General features: G+C 40.7%; 1 protein-coding gene across 3 annotated transcripts in view; it reads left to right on the top strand.

The window, feature by feature from the left end:
* Prdm5 (PR/SET domain 5) overlaps nt 1–24,161 on the top strand; it is a 180,333-nt gene that overhangs the window by 107,807 nt on the left and 48,365 nt on the right. For all 3 annotated transcript variants that reach the window (XM_021164996.3, XM_021164998.2, XM_085840555.1), the window contains 2 exons: nt 57–217; nt 2,661–2,754. In XM_021164996.3, coding sequence (XP_021020655.1) covers nt 57–217; nt 2,661–2,754 — 255 coding nt within the window. The remainder of the gene's footprint in view (nt 1–56; nt 218–2,660; nt 2,755–24,161) is intronic.

The following is a 24,161-nucleotide window of genomic DNA, read 5'->3' as shown; positions in this document are numbered from 1 at the left end:
GGACAACAAAACATGAAATCCAGTGGTGTGACTTGACTGTTGACTTGTATTCTAAGGTGAGAGGACTTTCAAGTGTCACCACTGTGACGCCACATTTAAAAGGAAGGATACGTTAAACGTTCACGTCCAGGTGGTCCATGAAAGACACAAGAAGTACCGATGTGAGCTGTGCAATAAGGCCTTTGTCACACCTTCAGTGCTTAGGAGTCATAAGAAGGTAAGTGGGGACTTCAGCCAGACAGACTGCATTGTGGGCTTATATACTGACTATCATGTGACAATTTGTATTAATTTATGACATGCTTTACGGACAATGAAAAATATAGGTCATACTGACTATCCAAGAAATGGCTTTTTTCTCTGTTTTTTAGAATAGATGTTTTTCCCATGAAATGAAATGTCAACATTACCTGTATAGTTTGTGTATACCTTAGCTTTACTGATAGGTAGACTTGGGAAATACTCAGTAAGACTGTCGATTTTCAAAAATTTTCACTTAATAGGGATGGTTTCTTGTGAGTATGAGTAGCACCTCAGGTAGGTTGTTTTTATAGAACCAATTCAAGAATTTACAGAAAGTCCAGGGCACAGAGGAGTCCCTGCTGTAGAGCTGGGCTTTGACAGATAATGATTCAGTTTACATGAAATAGTTTCATTTGTGATCTCGAAATTATCTTTTTCTATTGTGCTTGTTATATCATGCATCAAGCAAATTGAGTTTACTTTTGTATTTCATAAATAAATTTACAGTATTACAATAAGTGCATTTTAAATCTCTTTAAAATGGCAAAGCTGTTTTATGATAGACAGTTAAAGATTCCAAAGTGGTGAAAGCAAGTGGGACCTAAAACCTGTTCATGTCACTGTGGACAGGAAAAAGGAAGGTAAAATACAGGAAGAGCCTGAGCAAGATACATTCCTAAGGACAAACCCCCTAGTGTCACTCTTGAGCAAGGTCCCACCTCCTACCTTTCCCCACTAATAAGGCCATCAGATTTGAATCCATCACTGGATTGTGTCAAAGGATTCAGGATCTGACTGTCTGGAAGTGCCACACATACATCCAATGAGGTCTTTATCACTAATTCCCTAGGCAACTCTTTCCCCATAGCAGTTTCCCTTCCCTCTTCTCCTCTCAGTCCCTCCCAGCCACCTCTGCCTCCCTACCCACTCCTCTGTTTCCCTTCAGAAAAGGGCAGACCTCTCAGGAACTTTAACCTAAAGTGGCAGCATATCAAGTTACTGTAAGACTAGGCACCTCCCCCATATTAAGGCTGGATGAGGCAGCCCAGCAAAGGTCCCCAAGACAGGTACAAGTGTCAGAAACAGCCCTCCTAAGCACCCACCCCCTTCCTTTGTTAGGAGTCCCTCAAGACATCAAGCTATGTAACCATAATGGAGAAGACCTAGATCAGAGCTAGGCAAGTTCCCTGATGGATCAGTCTCTGTGAGCCACTGTGAGTTGACTTGTTTATTCTGTGGGTTTTCTTGTGGTTTCTGTTCCTATGGTCCCTCCTCTGCTTCTCCTGCAGCATTCACTGAGTTCCTAAGAAACTCTTAAAACAACTAATCGATGGCCATAATCAGCTAGTATCAGACACCACCTCCTTTTTATTAATTTTGGTGTTATTATTGGAAAAACATTCCCAAAGCAACCTTATAAAGAATATGGAGAAACTTGAAGAAACTTTTTCCTGCTGGTCCCTGCAACAGTGCTCAGTCCCCAACTTTCCTCTTAGTTCTAAGTTTCAGTATCCCTCATACTTCACAGCTTGCTTGACTCCTCATTCACTGGAATGATGGATTTGGTTTTGGTTTTTCTGTTTTGTTTTGTTTATGTTGGTGGAAAAATTAGTCTCCTGTTGAGTCTCTGAGGCCTTAACCTACTCTGTCTACCCCACCGTCTAGAGTTGTCAGCAGTTTTATTTTGCAATTTCATTAGTTTGTTTATTTAGTGGCTATAGAACCCAGAGCCTCCCGAGTGGTAGGCAAGCATCTTAGCACTGGGGTGTATTCCCAGTCCTAGTCACTGATGTCATTAAAGTGCATTTTACTGGTGTTCTTTCTCTTTTTCTGGTATGATTATTTTATGCCTGCAAAATAAATATGTGGAGGGCAGAAATTCTCTTTCCAATTGAATGTTGAATTAACACCTGCTGGATTTCAAAGTCAAACTAGATGTATATGCTTCCTGTTTTGTAGTAAAATCTATTCTGACAAGCACTGCATAGGTAACAGATGACTTTCTTGAGATTAATTCTGCCCTTTAGAGGGAAATATGCACAAAGAATTTGGAAAACGATTCAAAGGAAATGTCTCTTGGCAACAGTCAAGGGCAGCTCTGGCCCCATTTTGATTATGTGGTTTTGCTCCATGCACTGGTTTTATATAACTTAATCATGTTTAGTCAGACAAGGACTACATAAAGGCTTAAGCAGTAGACGGCAGAATTATTTTCAAATTAACACTAATGCATGCTTCTAAGCAATCTTTGAACCCATGGGATTATCCATGATAAATTGTTTAAAGTCACATTATGACATTAAATCATTTTAATGAAACATAATCCTGGAAAATACAGATTCACTGTTGTCAGAGGTAGTTTATCATCTTTACCAAAGCCTTTGTATTTATCATGAACCATTTTTATTCCTGTTTAGACACACACAGGAGAAAAGGAGAAAGTCTGCCCATATTGTGGCCAGAAATTTGCCAGCAGTGGGACCCTGAGAGTTCACATCCGGAGCCACACAGGTATGAAGAATGACCTGGGGTGAAAGACTGGAAGTCACTGTTAGGACAGAGAGCACTCCTGTCCAAAGAGTTTCCAAACCAGTGAGCCTTCTTAGGAGGATTGTCAAAGCCAGTTCTTTACATAAGAAGACTTTCAGTTGCACAATTTACTCCAAAACGGAATAAAATACTTGGGTGTAGAGACTTTACTTTTCATTTGAAATATGAGTGTGATATGCAGGATTTGGCTGGACAGAGCAGGTACTAACTGCCTCACTTCTCATGGAGACAGAGGCGTCCTTTCCACCCACCTGTAGCTTACACCAAAGCTGCCTTTCTTAATTTCATGCCTGCCCTTCTGATCACTTCTGTCATGTTTTACTTCCTCTAGTATGAGGAGACTGCGATACCTACTGATTCTTAGGGGCCTACACTCTTCTCTCTTACTTTTCCAATGCAATTTCTTCAATGAAAGAGAATGTGACCACTGGACCATGGTGAATAGCTAAATATTCTTGAGAGAAACTTGACTGCAGTTTCTCAATTGAGTAAACAAAATGATTTTTGTTTATTGCTTTCAAAATAATTTTACACTCGTGTGAATTATCTTCCCACTAAGCAAAATGCATTTAATTGAATTTTGTAGCTGAAGCTTTCTGCTCAAAGGTCATCGAATGGATTAAAGACTGTCTAGAGTAGTCACTACTTTGTGGATGAAGAAATACTAGTTTGAGTAGATGAAAGAATTGACACTGTGACTTTAGGAATACATGGAGGACATTAGAGCATAATTTGAAAATTTTGTGGACAAAGCTAAAAGACTTACATCTAATTTAGAACCTTAGAATAGTTGCTCACAACTTGTAAGTGACACACATAACCAGTAACAAACCAAGCACGGTGTGTAAACACTATGGATGCCTGAAAGCTATCTAGAGAAAGCAAGACTTTTAGGACAAAGGTCAAGGTGGATCAAACAATTAGAAGATGGCAAAAAGCTAAGAGAAGCCAAAGGGAAAGAGCAGAAGAGAGTGACTGGGGGACAGGTGTCATAATGCAAAGTGCCTGCAGCTGTCTGCACTCTGCTCACTGGCCTCTGACAGCAAGGCATAGGCAGCTCTAGTGGGGAGCATGGATGTTCTTGGCCATCTCTCTCTACTGTGTCACTGGGGCCATGTGGAGTTGGGTTTGCTGATGGCAGCAATGAAAACAACTGTCTTCTCTGTGCCAGTCATCCTTAGACATTGCTGTGCCACTTTGAGAAAATTGTTCTAGCTTTATGTCTGCATAGATGTATCCCTGTGTTATTTGTAGATAGAAGGAGAGCAGGACGTTTGTAGAGAAACTGAGTTATGTTTGCATATCAGAGTAATATACCTACAGTAAATGATCTCAAAGTCATGCTGTGGGACTGAATCAAGCTTGGTGCCATGTGTTTAAAAGTAGAGACTTGGGCTGGCGAGATGGCTCAGTGGGTAAGAGCACTGACTGCTCTTCTGAAGGTCCTGAGTTCAAATCCCAGCAACCACATGGTGGCTCACAACCACCCATAATGAGATCTGACGCCCTCTTCTGGTGTGTCTGAAGACAGCTACAGTGTACTTGTATATAATAATAAATAAATCTAAAAAAAAAAAAAAAAGTAGAGACTTATATAGTTCAGAAGACATTAAGGCATAGGTTCCAGCACAGAAAATATAGACCTTGAATATTCATTATGACTCCACCCTTGTGAACTTCATGCACTTTCATCTGACTTTACTTGTAGGAAGAATGAACAGCAGAGAAGCATAAATGACTAATGTTACTCATTACTTTGAATGTTTGAGGTATTATCTTGAAATTAAAGATTTTTACATAATAAAGTATCAAATATGTCATGCTTGTCCTATTGTCTAATATAATTCAATACAGATAATATGTAGTATAAATATATAAAATTATTTATAAATACAAATTTATATTTATGTAATATATTACATATAAATATATAAGAAAATATGTTTACATATAAATATATATAATATATATTATAAGTATATATAAATATGTATAGTATACATTATATGTAAATAAATATATATAGTGAATATGTACAAATTAGTAAATATATAAATAAAAAATAAATATTTCTTATTTATAAATAAACATGTTTATATAAAGAGATATTTAAATATATAGTGAAAGAATATTCTAAAATTTCCAGTTATTCCACATTGATGCAGTTTACCATATATCTGACTCTGGGCCAAATTGAGGCATAGTGAGCCAATGCATTTGTGTAGATAGACTTTTCTTTTTAGACACACTCAGGGCAAGGAAAAGGAGTAGAGTAAGTGTGTATTTGTACAAATAATTGTATAACTGCTTATTTGTGTGGTTCTTTTCTTATCACCATGTTTTTCTGTTTAAACTCAGACCCCTTTCAGAGTCCCAGTTTCCAACCTTGCTTTGTCTACTTTGAAAGACAAGTCTCTTCAGAGATAACCTCCTGCAGAGTGGCTGGTGCAGTGTGGCAGAGCTGAGGATGTCTGGCTGCTGGCTGGTTGCTGCAGCAGCAATCTTGAGATGGGTTTCTCTTCCATGTGTGAATAAACAGGGTTTTGTCTCATCCTCAGAAGATGAGCATCCGCTCACCCCCAAGGGCTAACACCAGGCTCACTGACTTCTGTGGCTACTTTGTGCTCAGTCAGAGGAGCAGCTGAGCTCCTACTGTTTGTGGTTTTGCTATATGACTTTTTTCTTTGACTTCATTTTTATTTCGCTCTGTGAAATGGTATGAGCTCACTCCTCCCTTTTTTATGTTGTTTTGCAATTTCTGGTTGCCTTTGAGCTTGCCAGCTGCCAAGAGTTCCATGTTGTTTATGGGCTGTTCAGTGAAACAACAGTACCCCAAGGGACATGGAACCTGATCACAGTGGGCACTCACACAGTTCTGTGGGTGTGGTGCTTGGCTAGGCACACACTGGGCACATACTGCTGCCTCAATACCTTATGCTTGACAGTTCTGGAGGGCCCCAGGGAGCTCTTCTTTCTCTACAGCTGTTGACTTCATTAGCAATGTAAGCAATGTGCCTTATTAGAAAATGTAAAAATATTCATTTTGCTGAAAAATGCCATAGGAAGTTCATTCCAGGTTGGCATGCTTTTATAGAAAGTAACTATGTTTTCCAACCACAAGCCATCAGTGAAAATGAAGACGTTGTCTGACTTGACTGTCTGGTTTCTGAGGAGACAGCTACATTTTCATATCTGTTTCTTCACTCATCCTGTGATGTGTAGTTGGAGTTACAGAATATGCAGCAATCCTCCAGAGTATTTTAATAATCTTGATCAAATAATTTGGGATATTATTTGCTACTAGACTGAAAACCAAGAAGCAGACTTTGAGGAATGGATTGCTGTTGTGTGCAACCTTCAGTGACCCTTTTCTGTTCTATCACTTTAAGATCCATCAGTCTGTGATGTGTTTGGCATGAACCTTTCACGCATGAAGGATTCTGTAACAAGATGCACAGGTCATACCGGAACCATCTTTTTGAGGCCTGCAGATCTCCACATTTGTTAATGCCACCCAGAGCTCATCGGCATACCCATTCAGAAGTCTCCCTTTCTTGCCTGTTTCCCTTCTGAATTTTTGTAAGAAATATTGCTTGCTACACTGTCATTTCTGCCTCCTTTCTTTCCTTGTGTATTAAAAAATATTCTCCAAATAGCCATTTTCAATGCACACTCTTTGTGGTCAGTCCTTTTGCTTTATATAAGCAAAATGTTCCATGACAAAAGCTGGAAGCTCAGGTCTACCAAACAGGGGCTTTCTGAGACTACTATCATGTGCATTGCTAGAGCTCCCCCATCCAATTCCCATATTAAAAAGATGATACTCAATGGTTAGGTTTAGGTTTAATACAATCAGTCATTTTGTATTCCAGGAAACATATTCCCAAGTGGAAACAGCATTTATCTCTAGTGTATATAGCTGTGGTGAATGTAGTGGCTTGTGTAGAGTTTGAGAACGTTGCTCTATCTATAGCACTAGATCAGCAGTTTCCCCATAGTAACATTGCACCATTCATGTAAATGTCAACATGGTCCAAAGGAAGATTATGCAGTAGCTTTAGAAAGAGAGTCTTCCTGACCTCCTATGAAATGGTCTTAGAGATCCCTGGGAATGGACACGCCCCCAGTTTGACCTTTTGGAAACAGTGGCTCTTCCTGACATGGAAGCCTGTGCCACACGTTTCTGAGGGATGTTGATGTTAGGCTTTTTATTTATCCCACTCGCCATCCTTCTGTTTACCCAGGAGTTCAGACTGTCATTTAAGACATTGTGGGCTGCCATTTTGGGGGGCCCACTCTGGACCTAACAGTTACCATAAGCATTGTCTTGAATATTCTATTGCCATACTGGCACCAAAATTAAGATTCCTTTCCCAAAGTCAAATGAGTTTTATTCATCGAATATTAGGTTGAATGATATCTTACTTCTTATATTATCATTTTATTTAGTATCTGTTTATAGCAGTTTACAAGAATTTTCTAAAAATAAAGAATTTTCAAGCTCATATAATTTCTTCCAATTTTATCAAAATCTGAAATTTGTCATATATTAGGATTCTCCATAAACATCTTTGTTGAATGCTGATAAAAAATTAGTTTGATATCATACTTAAATAATTAAAATTTCTCTGTGTTAACTTTAACAAAATGCATTTTAAATGGCTATATTCCTGATTAAGACTTTTAAACAAATGTTGAGACAATTCAGTTTAAAAACTGTGCTTTGAATCCTGAATTGTGGGTGCTGACTCTTCTCTGACATTAAATCATGGAAACCTCCAAAATACTTTTAAAATGTAGTTTGTTTAAGTCTGTAGGTTTTTGCCACCTTAAAATCACGTCTAACGGATATCTCATTCAAGTATGCTTGAGGACACTCCTTGACAAAGTGAAAGAAAACAAAAACACACCAAACCTTAGGACTAGTTATTGAGTAAAGAGAAGGACCTTCTTTGTTCAGAGATATGACAAGAGTTAGGAGGAAGCACTGAGCTTTCTGTTCTAATCCAGTCCCTCTCCTGTACCCACGTCCTTTGCTTTCCCCTTCGTTATCATCCCCATTGCTTTATCCTGTAGTTGGTGGGAAACGGACTCTAGAACAATGACGGAGCACATGGTTGAAGATCCAGCTCGCCAGTATCCACAGGTTTCGGCTAACTATACCCAACCTTACTGTGACTGACTCTGGCTGGGACTGCTTAGTTTAAAGATTTTTCTTTTATGCTTTTGTTTTTCTTATTACAAGAATGGTAGAGAATCTTGATACTCACAGGTGTTCCATTTACTGTTAATCCTGAACTTAGCATATATTCTACTTGGTGATATTTTCTTCTTAATATATCAGTTGTTTGAGAATAGTGATCTTAACTGGAAATGTGCAGGTCTGCATTCTGTCACCTGTGGCTAAACAACTCCCTGTATGAAAAGCCTTTCCCAGTTAAATCAGATATAATATCTGGTTCATACCCAGAGTGTGGGTCATCGACGTAGGAGACCTCAAGTTCAATTTAATTTCTCGTCTGTAGCCCTTTAACAAGCTGCCATTCCCCTAAATCGTTATCTCCACTGAAACACTGGGCAATAGGCCCAGTAGTATGATGTTGTCTTAAGAACAGCTGCGGAAGCGTGTGAAAGTTGTTGTGTAGCACATCATGGTCAGGCAGTGTGATGGTGATGTTTGTTGTTTGGTATTTCTGCAGGCCTTTACTCATAGGAGCTCCGACCTTATGGTGCTCTCTCGGCCCCTCCATTCCCACCTCATCTTCCTTATTTAGCCATTCGTGGTCACTGAAGATACAGAGAATGTGTAGGCTACAGACTGGGTTTGCTGTCAAATGGGTGTTGGCCTGGGATGGTTGAAGGGGCACACTCACTGTAAGTGAAGGCGAGCATTTAGCTCTGCATTTAGTGGGCAGCTCTGTAATTTATCATCCAGTTTCCTATGAGGGGACCATAGAGATGATACCCTGCAGGTCAGCAGGAATGATGGAGCCCTTTCTCCAGTGAGTTTCTTGCTTCTCAGGGTCAGTGAAAACTGAAGCCCATTCAGCAAGGGAATCCACAGACTGACATAAATTCCATTAGTTCATAAATTAGAAAAGAGATTTAGGAGTTTCTTTTGGTTTTTAAAGCTTTAGGCCAGGAGGTTAATTATGTGCCTAGAGTTAACTTTCTGTGTTACTAGAGAGCGGCTGTGTTGTACATTCTGGCTCTGGCTGTGTGCACACTGTTATTTGAGTGTGGTAATAAATCACTGTCTTCGGAAGAACTTTTTTTTTCTTTCAGTAAATACCTGTGATCAGCTTAGAATTAAAGGATTGTTGTATTGTTGTTGGATTATGCCTGGTGTCCTGACACTGTTTTTCTTTCTTCCTTAATACCTTTCTAAAGAAATTAATTCATGTGTTTAAAATGTTTGCTCAAATATTATAAAACCAGTAGCTATGTATAGTTATAAATGATACAAGGGAATAATGAACAAATTATAAACACATGAAACTTAAGCTTGTCTTTTATGTCTTTGTAGGTAGTAAATGACCTTATCTGCTGAGAAGGATTTTATTCAGCTTTGGTTTCCTAAGTGATTCTTTATTGACTCGGGCCCAGTCAGAGGTTGACTCCATTTTTACTTTCATTAATAATGTCTTTATCTATATCATCACTTAAAAACTTTTAAAGACCCTAATTTTTAAAAAATGTATTTATGTATGTGTGTGTCTGTGTGTGTGTGTGTGTGTGTGTGTGTGTGTGTGTGTGTATCGGTCTGTGTCTGTATCTGAGCGTATGTCCATGTGTGGTCAAGAATACATGTCTGTACATTCACAGAGGTCATAAGAGAGTTCTAAGATCCTCTGAGATGGAGTTAGAGGATCCACAAAGTGTCAGCTTATTATTTGGTCACTGGGAAGTGAACTCTAGTTGTCATGATTATGTGATAAGTGCTCTCAAGCACTGAGATGACTCTCCAACCCTAAGACACTAACTTTTAAGGTCTACTATTAGCCCTTAAGTCAAGATTTACCACAGGCTAGAAAAAAAGAGACCCAGTGAGATTAATGGAGTGACCTTTGTTTAGTATATAGTGTTATGAATTACCACCAAGTAAGTTAGTAATAGTTACAGATACTCAATTAGGTGGATCAACTACAGTATTCTACCAATCATGTAAGTTTTATTTCCATCACCTCTTCCTCTTTTTCCTTTCCTTTCTTTATGCAGAGACCCTGAAAACTGGCAGTATCTTAGGCCACAATGTTTGATCAGCACTGTCACAGAGCTTCATCTATTTTTATATCACTAGATAATATCAGGGCTGGAGAGATTCAGGCTCACAACCAGAATATAAGATAATATCAGTACTATGCCTGTATTTCACTTAATTTGCTGACATCACTTTTGGTTTGGATGAAAATGGTTGACCTAGAGTTTCAGGGGTGCTGTAAGTGTACATCCCCGCTGAACTACACACCCCAGTGCTCTCTTCTCATGGCTTACAGTGAGGCTGATTTCTTTAATGCTTTCTCTGCCATTCTTACAATCATCCCTCAAGAACCATTCCCCATATTGTTTCCTGCAGTTCCTGTACTCTGTTTCAGGGATCAAGGAGGTGTTATACAGATTTTTTTTTTTTTTTTATTTTTTTTTTTAATATTTTTATTACATAATTTCCTCAATTACATTTCCAATACTATCCCAAAAGTCCCCCATAGCGCCCCCCACTTCCCTACCCACCCATTCCCATTCTTTTGGCCCTGGCATTCCCCTATATTGGGGCATATAAAGTTTGCAAGTCCAATGGGCCTCTCTTTCCATTGATGGCCGACTAGGCCATCTTTCGATACATATGCAGCTAGAGACAAGAGCTCCAGGGTTCCGGTTAGTACATCATGTTGTTCCAACAATAGGGTTGCAGATCCCTTTAGCTCCTTGGGTACTTTCTCTAGCTTCTCCATTGGGAGCCCTGTGATACATCCAATAGCTGACTGTGAACATCCACTCCTGTGTTTGCTAGGCCCCGGCATCGTCTCACAAGAGACAGCTATATTTGGGTCCTTTCAGCAAGATCTTGCTAGTGTATGCAATGGTGTCAGCGTTTAGAAGCTGATTATGGGACGGATCCCTGGATACAGCAGTCTCTAAATGGTCCATCCTTTCATCACAGCTACGAACTTTGTCTCTGTAGCTCCTTCCCTGGGTGTTTTGTTCCCAATTCTAAGAAGGTGCACAGTGTCCACACTTTGGTCTTCATTCTTCTTGAGTTTCATGCGTTTAGCAAATTGTATCTTATATCTTGGGTATCCTAAGTTTTGGGCTAATATCCACTTATCAATGAATACATATTGTGTGAGTTCTTTTGTGATTGTGTTACTTCACTCAAGATGATGCCCTCCAGGTCCATCCATTTGGCTAGGAATTTCATAAATTCATTCTTTTTAATAGCTGAGTAGTACTCCATTGTGTAAATGTACCATAATTTCTGTATCCATTCCTCTGTTGAGGGACATCTGGGTTCTTTCCAGCTTCTGGCTATTATAAATAGGGCTGCTATGAACATAGTGGAGCATGTGTCCTTTTTACCGGTTGGGACATCTTCTGGATATATGCCCAGGAGAGGTATTGCTGGATCCTCCGGTAGTACTATGTCCAATTTTCTGAGGAACCGCCAGACTGATTTCCAGAGTGGTTGTACAAGCTTGCAATCCCACCAACAATGGAGGAGTGTTCCTCTTTCTCCACATCCTCGCCAGCATCTGCTGTCACCTGAATTTTTGATCTTAGCCATTCTGACTGGTGTGAGGTGGAATCTCAGGGTTGTTTTGATTTGCATTTCCCTGATGATTAAGGATGTTGAACATTTTTTCAGGTGCTTCTCTGCCATTCGGTATTCCTCAGGTGAGAATTCTTTGTTCAGTTCTGAGCCCCATTTTTTAATGGGGTTATTTGACTTTCTGGAGTCCACCTTCTTGAGTTCTTTATATATATTGGATATTAGTCCCTTATCTGATTTAGGATAGGTGAAGATCCTTTCCCAATCTGTTGGTGGTTTTTTTGTCTTATTGATGGTGTCTTTAGCCTTGCAGAAGCTTTGTAGTTTCATGAGGTCCCACTTGTCAATTCTCGATCTTACAGCACAAGCCATTACTGTTCTATTCAGGAATTTTTCCCCTGTGCCCATATCTTCAAGGCTTTTCCCCACTTTCTCCTCTATAAGTTTCAGTGTCTCTGGTTTTATGTGAAGTTCCTTGATCCACTTAGACTTGACCTTAGTACAAGGAGATAGGAATGGATCGATTCGCATTCTTCTACATGTTAACAACCAGTTGTGCCAGCACCATTTGTTGAAAATGCTGTCTTTCTTCCACTGGATGTTTTTAGCTCCCTTGTCGAAGATCAAGTGACCATAGGTGTGTGGGTTCATTTCTGGGTCTTCAATTCTATTCCATTGGTCTATTTGTCTGTCACTATACCAGTACCATGCAGTTTTTATCACAATTGCTCTGTAGTAGAGCTTTAGGTCCGGCATGGTGATTCCACCAGAGGTTCTTTTATCCTTGAGAAGAGTTTTTGCTATCCTAGGTTTTTTGTTATTCCAGATGAATTTGCAGATTGCACTTTCTAATTCGTTGAAGAATTGATTTGGAATTTTGATGGGGATTGCATTGAATCTGTAGATTGCTTTTGGCAAGATAGCCATTTTTACAATGTTGATCCTGCCAATCCATGAGCATGGGAGATCTTTCCATCTTCTGAGATCTTCTATAATTTCTTTCTTCAGAGACTTGAAGTTTTTATTATACAGATCTTTCACTTCCTTAGTTAGAGTCACGCCAAGATATTTTATATTATTTGTGACTATTGAGAAGGGTGTTGTTTCCCTAATTTCTTTCTCAGCCTGTTTATTCTTTGTGTAGAGAAAGGCCATTGATTTGTTTGAGTTAATTTTATATCCAGCTACTTCACCGAAGCTGTTTATCAGGCTTAGGAGTTCTCTGGTGGAATTTTTAGGGTCACTTATATATACTATCATATCATCTGCAAAAAGTGATATTTTGACTTCCTCTTTTCCAATTTGTATCCCTTTGATCTCCTTTTGTTGTCGAATTGCTCTGGCTAGGACTTCAAGTACAATGTTGAATAGGTATGGAGAAAGTGGACAGCCTTGTCTAGTCCCTGATTTTAGAGGGATTGCTTCAAGCTTCTCACCATTTACTTTGATGTTGGCTACTGGTTTGCTGTAGATTGCTTTTATCATGTTTAGGTATGGGCCTTGAATTCCTGATCTTTCCAAGACTTTTATCATGAATGGGTGTTGGATCTTGTCAAATGCTTTTTCCGCATCTAAGGAGATGACCATGTGGTTTTTATCTTTGAGTTTGTTTATATACTGGATTACGTTGATGGATTTCCGTATATTGAACCATCCCTGCATCCCTGGGATGAAACCTACTTGGTCAGGATGGATGATTGTTTTGATGTGTTCTTGGATTCGGTTAGCAAGAACTTTATTGAGGATTTTTGCATCAATATTCATAAGGGATATTGGTCTGAAGTTTTCTATCTTTGTTGGGTCTTTTTGTGGTTTAGGTATCAGAGTAATTGTGGCTTCATAGAATGAGTTGGGTAGAGTACCTTCTGTTTCTATTTTGTGGAATAGTTTGTGAAGAACTGGGATTAGATCTTCTTTGAAGGTCTGATAGAACTCTGCACTAAACCCATCTGGTCCTGGGCTTTTTTTAGTTGGGAGACTATTAATGACTGCTTCTATTTCTTTGGGGGATATAGGGCTGTTTAGATCATTAACCTGATCTTGATTCAACTTTGGTACCTGGTATCTGTCTAGGAACTTGTCCATTTCATCCAGGTTCTCCAGTTTTGTTGAGTATAGCCTTTGGTAGAAGGATCTGATGGTGTTTTGGATGTCTTCAGGATCTGTTGTTATGTCTCCTTTTTCATTTCTGATTTTGTTAATTAGGATGCTTTCCCTGTGCCCTCTAGTGAGTCTGGCTAAGGGTTTATCTATCTTGTTGATTTTCTCAAAGAACCAGCTCCTTGATTGGTTGATTCTTTGAATAGTTTTTCTTGTTTCCACTTGGTTGATTTCACCCCTGAGTTTGATTATTTCCTGCCGTCTACTCCTCTTGGGTGAATTTGCTTCCTTTTGTTCTAGTGCTTTTAGGTGTGTTGTCAAGCTGCTAATGTGTGCTCTCTCTAGTTTCCTTTTGGAGGCACTCAGAGCTATGAGTTTTCCTCTTAAAAATGCTTTCATTGCGTCCCATAAGTTTGGGTATGTTGTGGCTTCATTTTCATTGAACTCTAAAAAGTCCTTAATTTCTTTCTTTATTCCTTCCTTGACCAAGGTATCATTGAGAAGAGTGTTGTTCAGTTTCCACGTGAAGGTGGGCTTTCTATTATTTATTTTGTTATTGAAGATCAGCCTTAGTCCATGGTGATCTGATAGGATGCATGGGACAATTTCAATATTTTTATATCTGTTGAGGCCTGTTTTGTGACCAATTATGTGGTCAATTTTGGAGAAGGTACCATGAGGTGCTGAGAAGAAGGTATATCCTTTTGTTTTAGGATAGAATGTTCTGTAGATATCTGCCAGATCCATTTGATTCATAATTTCTCTTAGTTTCACTGTGTCCCTGTTTAGTTTCTGTTTCCATGATCTGTCCATTGGTGAAAGTGGTGTGTTGAAGTCTCCCACTATTATTGTATGAGGTGCAATGTGTGCTTTGAGATTTACTAAAGTTTCTTTAATGAATGTGGCTGCCTTTGTATTTGGAGCATAGATATTCAGGATTGATAGTTCCTCTTGGAGGATTTTACCTTTGATGAGTATGAAGTGTCCCTCCCTGTCTTTTTTAATGACTTTGGGTTGGAAGTCAATCTTATCAGATATTAGAATGGCTACTCCAGCTTGTTTCTTCATGCCATTTGCTTGGAGAATTGTTTTCCAGCCTTTCATTCTGAGGTAGTGTCTATCCTTTTCTCTGAGATGAGTTTCCTGTAAGCAGCAAAATGTTGGGTCTTGTTTGTGTAGCCAGTTTGTTAGTCTATGTCTTTTTATCGGGGAGTTGAGTCCATTGATATTAAGAGATATTAAGGAAAAGAAATTGGTGTTTCCTGTTATTTTTGATGTTAAAGTTGGCATTTTGTTCTTGTGGCTGTCTTCTTTTAGGTTTGTTGAGGGATTACCTTCTTGTTGTTTCTAGGGCGTGGTTCCTGTCCTTGTATTGGTTTTTTTCTGTTATTATCCTTTGAAGGGCTGGATTCGTGGAGAGATAATGTGTGAATTTGGTTTTGTCGTGGAATACTTTGGTTTCTCCATCTATGTTAATTGAGAGTTTGGCTGGGTATAGTAGCCTGGGCTGGAATTTGTGTTCTTTTAGTGTCTGTATAACATCTGTCCAGGATCTTCTGGCTTTCATAGTCTCTGGTGAAAAATCTGGTGTAATTCTGATAGGCTTGCCTTTATATGTTACTTGGCCTTTTTCTCTTACTGCTTTTAGTATTCTATCTTTATTTAGAGCATTTGTTGCTCTGATTATTATGTGTCGGGAGGTATTTCTTTTCTGATCCAGTCTATTTGGAGTTCTGTAGGCTTCTTGTATGTTCATGGGCATCTCTTTCTTTAGATTTGGGAAGTTTTCTTCTATAATTTTGTTGAAGATGTTTGCTGGTCCTTTGAGTTGAAAATCTTCATTCTCATCCACTCCTATTATCCGTAGGTTTGGTCTTCTCATTATGTCCTGTATTTCTTGGATGTTTTGAGTTAGGATCTTTTTGCATTTTCCATTTTCCTTGATTGTTGTGCCGATGTTCTCTATGGAATCTTCTGCACCTGAGATTCTCTCTTCCATCTCTTGTATTCTGTTGCTGATGCTTGCATCTATGGTTCCAGATTTCTTTCCTAGGGTTTCTATCTCCAGTGTTGCCTCATTTTGGGTTTTCTTTATTGTGTCTACTTCCCTTTTTAGGTCTAGTATGGTTTTGTTCATTTCCATCATCTGTTTGGATGTGTTTTCCTGTTTTTCTGTAAGGACTTCTACCTGTTTGATTATGTTATCATGTTTTTCTTTAAGGATTTGTAACTCTTTAGCAGTGTTCTCCTGCAATTCTTTAAGGGATTTTTGTGCTTCCTCTTTATTGTCTTCTTCCTTTTTAGCAGTGTTCTCCTGCATTTCTTTAAGTGTGTTATTAACGTCCTTCTTGAAGTCCTCTATCATCATCAGGAGATATGCTTTTAAATCCGTGTCTAGCTTTTCCGGTGTGTTGGGGTGCCCTGGACTGGGTGAAGTGGGGGTGCTGGGTTCTGATGATGGTGAGTGGTCTTGGTTTCTGTTAGTAAGATTATTACGTTTACCTTTCGCCATCTGGTAATCTCTGGGGTTAGTTGTTATAGTTGTCACTATTTAAAGATTGGAGCAGAAGCTGTGTTCCACTCACCAGCAGTCCCAAAATCCTGCGGCGGGGGTCGTGGGTAGCTGGCGGGTGTCAGGCAACCCTGCGCTCCCGCTACCCTGGCGCTGATCCGGCCGGGTGAGGCCTGTGGCCCTACTCAGGCTGGTTTCTGCTTCCCTAACTAATGCAGTCTCAGGTCCCGCGCAATTGGATTGGAGCAGAAGCTGTGCTCCCCTCACCAGAAGTCTTAAGATCCTGTGGCGGGTGTTGTGGGCAGTTGGCGAGTGTCAGCAGACCCTGCGCCCCAGCTGCTCAGGTGCTTTTCTGACTGGAAGAGGCTTGTGGCCCTGTGTGGGCCGGATTTCTCTCTCCCCAACCAGAGCAGTCTCAGGTCCCGCGTGATTGGACTGGAGCAGAAGCTGTGTTCCACTCACCAGCAGTCCCAAAATCCTGCGGCGGGGGTCGTGGGTAGCTGGCGGGTGTCAGGCAACCCTGCGCTCCCGCTACCTTGGCGCTGATCCGGCCGGGTGAGGCCTGTGGCCCTACTCAGGCCGGTTTCTGCTTCCCTAACTAATGCAGTCTCAGGTCCCGCGCAATTGGATTGGAGCAGAAGCTGTGCTCCCCTCACCAGAAGTCTTAAGATCCTGTGGCGGGTGTTGTGGGCAGTTGGCGAGTGTCAGCAGACCCTGCGCCCCAGCTGCTCAGGTGCTTTTCTGACCGGAAGAGGCTTGTGGCCCTGTGTGGGCCGGATTTCTCTCTCCCCAACCAGAGCAGTCTCAGGTCCCGCGTGATTGGACTGGAGCAGAAGCTGTGTTCCACTCACCAGCAGTCCCAAAATCCTGCGGCGGGGGTCGTGGGTAGCTGGCGGGTGTCAGGCAACCCTGCGCTCCCGCTACCCTGGCGCTGATCCGGCCGGGTGAGGCCTGTGGCCCTACTCAGGCCGGTTTCTGCTTCCCTAACTAATGCAGTCTCAGGTCCCGCGCAATTGGATTGGAGCAGAAGCTGTGCTCCCCTCACCAGAAGTCTTAAGATCCTTTGGCGGGTGTTGTGGGCAGTTGGCGAGTGTCAGCAGACCCTGCGCCCCAGCTGCTCAGGTGCTTTTCTGACCGGAAGAGGCTTGTGGCCCTGTGTGGGCCGGATTTCTCTCTCCCCAACCAGAGCAGTCTCAGGTCCCGCGTGATTGGACTGGAGCAGAAGCTGTGTTCCACTCACCAGCAGTCCCAAAATCCTGCGGCGGGGGTCGTGGGTAGCTGGCGGGTGTCAGGCAACCCTGCGCTCCCGCTACCCTGGCGCTGATCCGGCCGGGTGAGGCCTGTGGCCCTACTCAGGCCGGTTTCTGCTTCCCTAACTAATGCAGTCTCAGGTCCCGCGCAATTGGATTGGAGCAGAAGCTGTGTTCCACTCACCAGCAGTCCCAAAATCCTGCGGCGGGGGTCGTGGGTAGCTGGCGGGTGTCAGGCAACCCTGCGCTCCCGCTACCCCGGCGCTGATCCAGCCGGATGAGGCCTGTGGTCCTACTCAGGCCGGTTTCTGCTTCCCTAACTTGTTATACAGATTTATAGGAGATATGAATTGTGAGTTTCTTACGGTTCTAAAGTGATATGCTTGTAATTCTTCCTTGCTGGTACTATTTGTAAAAGGTCCTCTGTGTGTAGGCATCTGAGATGTAACTACTTATTTGACCTATTTGCTGTGGTGCTCATCAGAACCCTTTTAAAGAAAACTGGTTGAAATTTTTCAAAATGGAAAACTACTAGGTGAAAAGATTAATGATTTCCATGCCAATAGCGATTTCTAGAAATAAAACTAAACCAGGAACCAGGGATGCTACTCTACATTCATTGCCCCTCACTGGAGCCGTGTGGAACTGTGACCGCTCAGAACATTTCAGACTTTGGCACTTGTTGTGCAGTTCTCTGTTGTGAAGCAGTCCCTGAGCACTCATGCCGGGACTGCATTAAGACATGTTGTTCCCTCCAGACCAATCCAGGTGGGTCATGTATATAGAAGCTTGGAGAGATCCAGAGCATGTTGAATGGAAATGGTCATGTCTCCTCCTTACCTAATGTTAGTTAACATCATTCATTAGCTTCTTTCCTCCTCCTCCTTCTCTTCCTCTTCTACCTCCTCTTCCTCCTCTCCCTTCTTCCCCCTCCTTCTTTCCCTCGTCCTAGTCTTTTTTATCTTACATTTCCTACCTCCTTGTATTGCTGGTGTTGGTTTTGTAAGTCAGTAACTTTGAGGTTTTGATCCACTTCTTCACTATTACGACTTCAGAGTGGAAAGTTAGTTTCTTCTCCCTGTTTTCCAGTGAATCCCACTTGCTTCAATAGCAAGGATGATTCAGCTTCTAGAAGATTCTATAAAACAAAACACATCTTCTAAGGAAGAAAGTGCAGGAATTTTATTTTATTTTATTTTTGTTATGACAAAGATCTGTTTGGCTTTATTGGTGTGGTATACGACTTTTATGTATACCATAGGTCATATTTTAGGTCATATTTGGCATTAACATTTTATTGCCCAATTTAGTAACAGTGTCTTTGTAACCATCTAAGGAGTAAATGTCACAGGACCACGCTGTCTTTCCTTCAGATGTGTCTCTCCATTGACTTGTTAGATCCAGCATTCTAGCAGATTTGATTAATGGAGTCATTCTAAGATTAACAAGGTGGGACTCAGCAAGGGCAGTGGGTTTCCTGAATCTTCGCTGAAGGATAAAGGAAGTTTTTCAGTTCACAGGAGGTGCCAAGAATGAACTCCAGCAGCTCTGACTTGTCAGGGTAGCATTTCATCTCCCAGCTCTGCTCATCTAATTTATTAGTTATTCCATAGATATAACACTAAATGCTAGAGTTGAAAAAATGATTGGGTAGTGCTTCCAAAATTATATATATATATATATATATTGGCTTTGACACTCTTTGGGAATGATTCAGTGTGTGTTTTATAACCATTTCCTTCTTCAAAAGTAAAATGATCCCATGCGCCGATCCTTGTGGAAGACGAATGTGAAGTTCTTATAAAGCTGTGATGTCACACAGATTCCAAACTCACCCATGGGGACCCATCTCAGGGGTGATTTTTCCACCCCAGAACCTTTCATAACCTTGAAAGGTTCGTTTTTCACATAGAAAGTATTTCCATGTCCAAAACCTATTTTTATTTTAAAAATCCAAATGAAAGGTAAAACTCTGTGGCCCAAGAATATTTATGTCTCACTTCACTGAATTCATTCAATTCTTATTTCAGTGGGTTGTTTTGAAAACACATGACTCTGACTTCATTGTTTTAGGTTGGCTTTTCTTTGTGTGCTCACTTATCATTTTTAAAAAATACTTAGGAGTTATTAAATTTGGCATAGACTTTTCTTTTTAGCTATTCTAAGTGACCAAATACAGGATTTGAAATCCTTGAAATGAACTTTTGGAAATGATCTAATCTTACCTTATGAAAAAATTTCTTCAGACTTGTATATATACACTGTATAAGTTTTAATAGATTAGTATGGATAAGTGATATTACTCCATCTAGCCCTTTGTAGTCCATAGTCATTTTCCAGCAGTTATCAGCTTCCTCCTTTGAGCTGCTGCTCCTTCTGCTGCTGCTATTGCTGCTGCTGCTGCTACTGCTCCTCCTGCTCCAAGTAGGATTAGGGTCATATTTGCTGCTGTAGTGTGGCACACTTGCAACTGAGTCAGATCTCTGATTCTGACAAGCTACATACTCATAGCCCCAGTCACTCCATTGATTGTGACATTCAGAAGTGAATCTCAGATACCCTGGAGCTGGAGTTTCAAATGATTGTGAACCACCATGCTGGTGCTGTGAGTCAAAACCAAGTCCTCTGGAAGAGCTATAGTAATGTTAACCTCTAAGCCATTGCTTCTACCCTTAACCCTTAACCTCTTTGTTTTTATCATTTATCTGTCATCTAGTTTTAATTTAATTTCCTGATAAATTCAATTAGCAGAAAAAGATGAAAAAGCATTCCTTAGTATAAGTAAAGTAATAATTGAAATAAATGTACTTTTCAGAAACTACATATTAGCTGGGTATGGTAATGCATGCCTATAATCCTAGCATATGGCAGAGGCAGGAGGATTGCCTGTGAGTTAGAGGTGAGAGTGGTCTATAATGTAAGTTGCAGACCTTCTATGGTCATAGAGTGAAAGTGTCTTAAAATCAAAAGCTAAGTCCACCAAAAACTGTTACATTGCTTGTAAGACCTTATGAGAAAGGACCTGAATGAATATGTCCACTAGTGTGAGTGTGTGCTGTTTTCGCCAGTATAATGTTTATACTTGTGTGGATGATTATGTCCAATGCTTAACAACTCAATAAATGTCAGGTTCTGCTGCACTGCAGGCCCTGCTGCACCCCAGGCCCTGCTGCACCCCAGGCCCTGCTGGCTGCAGACTCTCATGCAAATCCTAATCAGTGCACTGCTGTTACTGTCCTCCTGTTCCAGGAGCATCCCTGCGCTCAGGAAGCCACATTCTTATGACTGGAGACTGGGTCTTTGCAGAACTGAGTAAAAAGGACAGTTCCCCAGTTTCTCCTTACCAAAGAAATTTGTTGTGTATGTTTAAACCATTAATTCCCTTATGAGACATACAATGATAATAGTAATAACAATAAAATAATAAATAATTATCAAGATAAACCAAATGATCCTATGACATCACTTTAGCTATACATATTTTTTGCTCATTTTTATGGCAAGAGTAAGTCACAGCTTATTTAGGGTTTGCTGTACAGTACAGATGTATGGGAGTTTTGTTGTTTGATAACTGAATAAATCTACACAGCTAATCAGGACACTGTAATCTGAGCACATGAGAACAGAAGGTAGGATCATAAATTTAGAGTGATAGGTGGAGAATTTGAGTTGTTTGTGAGTCATAAAATGTTAGACAGATGGGTATCTGTCTAACAATAGATATAAGAAGCAGGATGAGCACATGATTGTTATCTTTTTAAAAATTTTTATTTATTCTCAAATATATTATTAAATCCAGACCACAGTTGTCCTCCCTCCTCTCCTCCTCTTCCTCCCACCCCCAGTCTACTCCTCCTCTATTTCTCTTCAGAAAAGAATAGGCCTCCTAGGGATATCAACCAAACATGGCATGTCAAGTTGCAATAAGAATACTAAAGCTAGACAAGGCAACCCAGTAAGATAAAAAGAGTCTTCAAAGCAGGCAAGAGCATCAGAGACAGCCCCCACTCCCATTGTTAGAAGTCCAACAAGAATACCAATTACACAACCATAACAGATATGCAGAGAGCCTAGGCCAGACCCATGCAGGATCCCTGATTGTTGGTCAGTCTCTGTGAGCCCCTATGATCCTAGGTTAGTTGAGTTTTTGGGCTTTGTTGTGGTACCCTTGGCCCTTCTGTCCCCTCTAATCCTTCCTCTCTGTCTTCCTCAGGATTCACTGAGATCAATCTAATGCCTGGCTGTGTATCTCTGTTTCCATCAGTTGCTGGGTAGATCCTCTCTGCTGATGATTATGCTAGCTCCTGTTTATGAGTATAAAAGAATATCATTATAAATCATTTGGTGGGGCATGTTTGATTCTACCCTAAATCTTTGACCCCTCAGACAGTGTGAGAGGTGTGCTCCCTCTTCTGGCATGGGTCTCAAGCTGGACCAGTCACTGGTTAGCCACTCCCATAATTTCTGTTCCAACTTTACCTGAGTACATCATGAAGGCAGGACAAATAGTAGGTCCAAGGTTTTGTGGTTGCACTGATATCACATGGTAACCAGGCATGTCCTTCCCCTGGGAGACATACCTGGTTAGCAGAGATGGCTAGTTTAGATCCATTATTCCCTATTACTAGGAGTCTTAGCTAGGGTCACTTTCATATATTCCTGGGAGTTTCCATTGCTTTAGGTTTCTACCTCACCCACAAAATGCTCCAAAAATTACAGATGTCTTTTTCACTACTCTTCTCTCTCTGTTCTCCCTGCCATGTAGTCTCTCCTGTTCCTCCCCTACCCACTATCCCATGTGGATTGTAGCATGATAATCCTTTACTTTATAGCAAATACCCACTTATAAGTGAGTACATACCATGTTTTTCTTTCTGAGTTTGGATTACCTCACTCAAGATTATTTCTTATCTCATTTTATCCATTTGCCTGCATTTTAACAGCTGAGCAATAATATTCCACTGTGTAAATGTACTATATATTCTTTATTTTTACTTTAGTTGAGGGACATTTGGTTGTTTGGTTTTTTTTGTTTTTTTTTTTTTTGATTTTTAATATTTTTATTGCATATTTTCCTCAATTACATTTCCAATGCTATCCCTAAAGTCCCCCATAGCGCCCCCCACTTCCCTACCCACCCATTCCCATTCTTTTGGCCCTGGCATTCCCCTATATTGGGGCATATAAAGTTTGCAAGTCCAATGGGCCTCTCTTTCCAATGATGGCCGAGTAGGCCATCTTTCGATACATATGCAGCTAGAGACAAGAGCTCCGGGGTTCTGGTTAGTACATCATGTTGTTCCAACAATAGGGTTGCAGATCCCTTTAGCTCCTTGGGTACTTTCTCTAGCTTCTCCATTGGGAGCCCTGTGATACATCCAATAGCTGACTGTGAACATCCACTCCTGTGTTTGCTAGGCCCCGGCATCGTCTCACAAGAGACAGCTATATTTGGGTCCTTTCAGCAAAATCTTGCTAGTGTATTGAATGGTGTCAGCATTTAGAAGCTGATTATGGGACGGATCCCTGGATACAGCAGTCTCTAAATGGTCCATCCTTTCATCACAGCTACGAACTTTGTCTCTGTAACTCCTTCCCTGGGTGTTTTGTTCTCAATTCTAAGAAGGTGCACAGTGTCCACACTTTGGTCTTCATTCTTCTTGAGTTTCATGCGTTTATCAAATTGTATCTTATATCTTGGGTATCCTAAGTTTTGGGCTAATATCCACTTATCAATGAATACATATTGTATGAGTTCTTTTGTGATTGTGTTACTTCACTCAAGATGATGCCCTCCAGGTCAATCCATTTGGCTAGGAATTTCATAAATTCATTCTTTTTAATAGATGAGTAGTACTCCATTGTGTAAATGTACCATAATTTCTGTATCCATTCCTCTGTTGAGGGACATCTGGGTTCTTTGCAGCTTCTGGCTATTATAAATAAGGCTGCTATGAACATAGTGGAGCATGTGTCCTTTTTACCGGTTGGGACATCTTCTGGATATATGCCCAGGAGAGGTATTGCTGGATCCTCCAGTAGTACTATGTCCAATTTTCTGAGGAACCGCCAGACTGATTTCCAGAGTGGTTGTACAAGCTTGCAATCCCACCAACAATGGAGGAGTGTTCCTCTTTCTCCACATCCTCGCCAGCATCTGCTGTCACCTGAATTTTTGATCTTAGCCATTCTGACTGGTGTGAGGTGGAATCTCAGGGTTGTTTTGATTTGCATTTCCCTGATGATTAAGGATGTTGAACATTTTTTCAGGTGTTTCTCTGCCATTCGGTATTCCTCAGGTGAGAATTCTTTGTTCAGTTCTGAGCCCCATTTTTTAATGGGGTTATTTGACTTTCTGGAGTCCACCTTCTTGAGTTCTTTATATATATTGGATATTAGTCCCTTATCTGATTTAGGATAGGTGAAGATCCTTTCCCAATCTGTTGGTGGTTTTTTTGTCTTATTGATGGTGTCTTTAGCCTTGCAGAAGCTTTGTAGTTTCATGAGGTCCCACTTGTCAATTCTCAATCTTACAGCACAAGCCATTACTGTTCTATTCAGGAATTTTTCCCCTGTGCCCATATCTTCAAGGCTTTTCCCCACTTTCTCCTCTATAAGTTTCAGTGTCTCTGGTTTTATGTGAAGTTCCTTGATCCACTTAGACTTGACCTTAGTACAAGGAGATAGGAATGGATCGATTCGCATTCTTCTACATGTTAACAACCAGTTGTGCCAGCAC

This window comes from Mus caroli, unplaced genomic scaffold, assembly GCF_978045245.1.
Source record: "Mus caroli unplaced genomic scaffold, Mus_caroli_1 scaffold_7, whole genome shotgun sequence".
Taxonomy (NCBI): Eukaryota; Metazoa; Chordata; class Mammalia; order Rodentia; family Muridae; genus Mus; species Mus caroli.
This window is presented reverse-complemented; position numbering and strand designations above follow the sequence as displayed.